General features: G+C 31.9%; 1 protein-coding gene across 1 annotated transcript in view; it reads left to right on the top strand.

The window, feature by feature from the left end:
* LOC122257257 (tubulin alpha-1 chain) overlaps positions 1-5,000 on the top strand; it is a 40,132-nt gene that overhangs the window by 25,241 nt on the left and 9,891 nt on the right. The window contains exons 2-3 of the mRNA XM_086542061.1: positions 1,235-1,457; positions 2,840-3,012. Of these exons, the coding sequence (XP_086398187.1) occupies positions 1,235-1,457; positions 2,840-3,012 (396 nt within the window). The remainder of the gene's footprint in view (positions 1-1,234; positions 1,458-2,839; positions 3,013-5,000) is intronic.

Here is a 5,000-nt window from a genome sequence, read left to right as displayed (position 1 = left end):
TGAAAATTATTATAATGAGAGTTACTACAAAGAAATATATTATAAAAGTTACTATAATGAAAATTACTATAATGAAAGTTACTACAAAGAAACTTACTATAATAAAAATTACTACAATGGAACTTACTATAATGAAAGTTACTACACAGAAAGTTATTATAATAGAACTTACTATAATGAAAATTACTACAATGTAAATTACTATAATGAAAGTTACTACAAGGAAAGTTACTATAATAAAACTTACTATAATGAAAGTCGCTATGACGAGAGTTACTATAATGAACGTTACTACAATGAAAGTTACCATTATCGTAAGATTATTCTCTATCCCCACCATCATGACATAGGCATCACCTTACCCCCCCCCCCCCCTTTTCCCTCTTCTTAACTAAACCTAACCGAACTTAACCTAAACTTTCATACCTCTTTACCGCAAATTTTCCCCCTAAAAAAACTGAGAGTGTATAATTTATGACTACGATAGGTTACCATTATATATATATATATATATATATATATATATATATATATATATATATATATATATATATATATCATAACCTACCAACCGTAGACTTCATCCGCGACTCCCTAAACAAAAAAACAACCCCCCCCAAAAAAAAAAAAAAAAAATCAAGAAGAAAAAAAAACTACTAAAACAAATAATCCAACCTCTACTAAAATAACATTTATCTCTCTTCCCACAGCGAGAATGTATCAAGCATTAACATAGACCAAACAGGCTAACACAAATACATAATAATACAAAATACAAAACACTCACCTCTTCAACCATCCAAAAAACAAATCAACAAAGAACCCCCCCCCCCACAAAAAAAAAAAAAAAAAAAAAAAAAAAAAAAAAAACAATCTCAACCTAACCAAAAACCACAACACAACCTCAACCTAACCAAAAACCACAACACAACCTCTACCTAACCTAAAACCACAACCTAACCTTAACCTAACCAAAAACCACACCACAACCACAACACAACCTCTACCTAACCTAAAACCACAAAACAACCTGAACCTTAACCTCAACCTAACCAAAAACCACAACACAACCTCAACACAACCAAAAGCCACAAACCACAACACAACCTCAACCTAACCTAACCTAACCCAACCTAAAACCACAACACAACACAACCTCAACCTAACCAAAAACCACAACAAAACCTCAACCTAACCTAACCTAACCTAACCAAAGACCCATCTCCCTCCACAGCGAGAATGCATCAGCATCCACGTAGGTCAAGCGGGCGTGCAGATGGGCAACGCCTGCTGGGAACTCTACTGCCTGGAACATGGCATCCAACCTGATGGAGTGATGCCTTCAGACAAGACCTTCGGCGGCGGCGACGACTCCTTCAACACCTTCTTCAGCGAAACGTCTTCGGGAAAGCATGTCCCGAGAGCTGTCTTCGTGGATTTGGAACCTTCCGTTGTTGGTGAGTGGTTGTTGGTGAGTGGGTGGTGGTGGGGTGGGGGTGGGGGGGTAGTGGTCGTGGTGGGTGGTGGGGGTAGAGGGGAGGTAGGGGAATCGGTGAGTTTATTGATGGACATGTAAAATAGATAGATATATATATATATATTTATGATATATATAGATATAGATAGATAAAAGATAGCCCTATATGAATCTTTATTTTGATTATTGTTATTGTTTTCTTTTTTTGGTCATTATCATTATTGTTATCGTCATTTTTAGTATTATTATTAGTACCATTATTTTCATCATGATCAATATCGTTATCATTATTATCATAATCATCACTATTTGTTATCATAATCATTGTTATTATCTTATCTTAACTATCATCATTATTATCATCAGTATTATAATTACTATTATTATTACTACTACTATTATCATCAATATCATCATAATGATCAATATTATCATTACCATCATAATCATCATAACAAATGTCATTACCATTTTGTATTATCATTATCATTATCATAATTGTTGTCATGTTGTTGTTGTTATCATTAACATTATCATCAGTCATTGATGATGTTATTAATATCCTCATCATTATCATCATTCTTATCATTATCATCATCACCATCACTCTTATCATTATCATCATCACCATCATTCTTATTATTATCATTATAAATGTTGACATTATCATCATTCTCATCACCATCATTCTTATCATTATCATTATAACTGCTGTCATTATTAGCATTATTATTATCATTCTCATCATCATCATTATAGTTATCATTATCATCATTATAGCTACCATCATTATTATCATTATAATTTCATAATCAGCATCATCATTTCATACTCTTTCCTCTCAACGGTGACCTTATTTCAGTGAAAAGGGTGACTGGAATTTTCAGACCAACCGGATGTATGTGTTGTTATGCAAATGAGAATTGCAAACGTGTTCCCAATATTGCATTTGGTTATTAGGTCGTGGTGTTGAGAGAAGATGAGGTTCATGCAATAGGCTTTTTTTTATTCTTTTATTTTTTATATAAGAATGTTATTGATTGATAAAGCTTTATTGTAAATCGATTTTGTTATTGGTTCATTTCGGTAATTCTGTTATTATTGTTATTATTCATTTTTCATCATCACCCTCCTTACTATTTCTCTTTTCTAATCCTCCCCCTTCATATTACACCTCATTTCTAATCCTCGCCCTCCATAGTATTATTATTCATTTCTAATTATTCCCCTCCTTATTACTCATTTCTAATCATTCCCCTCCTTATTATTCATCATTTCTAATCATTCCATATGATTCACCATTCCTAATCCTCCCCCTCCTTATTACGATTCACCGACTCATTCGCTCGACTCCCTTTCCAGACGAGGTTCGAACGGGGACGTATCGTCAGCTGTTCCACCCCGAACAGCTGATCACCGGAAAGGAAGACGCCGCCAACAACTATGCCAGGGGTCACTATACCATCGGAAAAGAACTTGTTGATCTTGTGCCGGACAAGATTCGGAAGATTGCAGACATGTGCACGGGATTGCAGGTATGGTTGGAGGAGATTCGGTGCGTGGTTTTAATTATGAAGGTTTTGTGTGGGTGTATGATGGGTATGGGGGTTGGGGGATGGGGGTGTTGCGTGGTTTGGTTGGTATGTTGGTTTTTTTTTTTTTTTTTTTTTTTTTTTTTTTTTTTGTAGTGGTGATTTTTTTTTTTTTTTTTTCTTTTTTTATGAAATATCGGGAGTGTGGTGTTGTGTTATATTTGTTTATGGTTATGGTTTTGTAAAGTTTTAAAGGCATTGTGGAACATTGTGAAGAGCTTCGTAGCTATGATTACGTATCATAAGGCACCAATGGAATTATAAAAAATCAAAAAAATATATATATATTGGTACTATAAAACTTTATGTTTTATAAAGTTTCACTAGGTTTGACGAGGTGAATAGTTATGATACATAAAGATTTAGAGAGCAATGTAAAGTTTCAGTTTGGTAGTATAAAATTTCACTACTTATTGTTTATTATGTATGTAAAAATTAATTTGGAATCATATACTTTCATATTCAAAGGATGGATCTTACCTGAGAGATTCAGGTAAGATCCATACACATACCATAAGAAAAAAATACTTTTGGTCTCATATTGCTAAATTATCCTGTGCATTTAAACAAAACCATTTGCTAAAAGTCTGCAAAGTACGAATATAAACAATAAGAAGAAAATAAGAATATTCTTAGCTAAAAGTCTACCTGCTCTAATTACTTATTTCTTATTATAAACAAACGATAAAGCTTAGTTATCAAATAAGGAGCTTGATTAACCTCAGCATAGATTAATCTCTTCGTAAACACATAGTAAACATTTGATTAACTGTTACACGTTTTATTTTGGTTACTACAGTTTATTATCATTATCGTCATTTTACGATGTTTATTAATTAAAGGGATTAAGGGTATCATTGATGGGTAGAATTTAAAAAATGGAAATAGGAGATATTTTTTTACAGTTAAGGGCATATTTGAAGAGAAAAACAACAATGTTATTCGCATTAGTATAATTATCCAGAATTAAATTTATTCAGGACGCTATCGTGGTCAGGAACACAGGGGGGGGGGGGGGGGGCAGGTTGAGAAGGGTCAAACCTACATATAATGGATTCATATATGATATCTATAATTTTACTTAGTTACTTCTATACCAATTCTCAACAAAGAGCGTAATAGATGAAAAAAGAATATATATATATATATATATATATATATATATATATATATATATATATGTGTGTGTGTGTGTGTGTGTGTGTGTGTGTGTGTGTGTGTGTGTGTATATATATATATATATATATATATATATATATATATATATATATATATATATATGTATATGTATGTATGTATGTACAGTATGTATGTATGTATATATAGACCCATATAAATAATACCCTTAAGCTTTATCCATCTTCGTGTGTGTTCCATAAATTTTGATAAGACATATAGATTTTACACAAAACCAACAAGCATATTAGTATGCTATAGTGATTACATTCTTCGTATATTTATCAAAGTAAAAAAAGAGAGAAAAAAAAAGCTTAGGGATATGTAAGCATTTACCTGGAAAAATTCCTGTAAAATTAAACCTAGAAAAAGAAGTGAAAGTTGCCATTTCATACTCGGGAATATTATTTTTTATATCGCCGAGGGTGGACGGTGTGATAACTCGATGAAGAAAAAAAAATATACGAAAAAGTTCGATAAAAATGTGTAAAGACAAAAAAATAAAATAAAAAATAAATGTCATAAAATCCGACAAACAAGTTTACTGTGAGAAGCGGTCAATACTGAGTCATCAGTTTCAAAACATATAATAAAACAAAATCAAGTTGAATAAAAGCAAAATAACCGTTTTCTATGCATAAAATTCAAAATTGGATAATAATTAAAAACAGAGATAAAAATAATGGATTAACGAACAAATGTCGTCATTATTCTTTGTGAAAAGTGACTGATGTCAAGTAACTACATGACAAACA

This window comes from Penaeus japonicus, unplaced genomic scaffold (genome assembly GCF_977035675.1).
Source record: "Penaeus japonicus unplaced genomic scaffold, GWHDUDI00000001_assembly GWHDUDI00000011, whole genome shotgun sequence".
In the NCBI taxonomy this organism is placed as follows: Eukaryota; Metazoa; Arthropoda; class Malacostraca; order Decapoda; family Penaeidae; genus Penaeus; species Penaeus japonicus.
The sequence above is the reverse complement of the archived record's forward strand: the minus strand, read 5'-3'. Positions and strand labels throughout refer to the sequence as shown.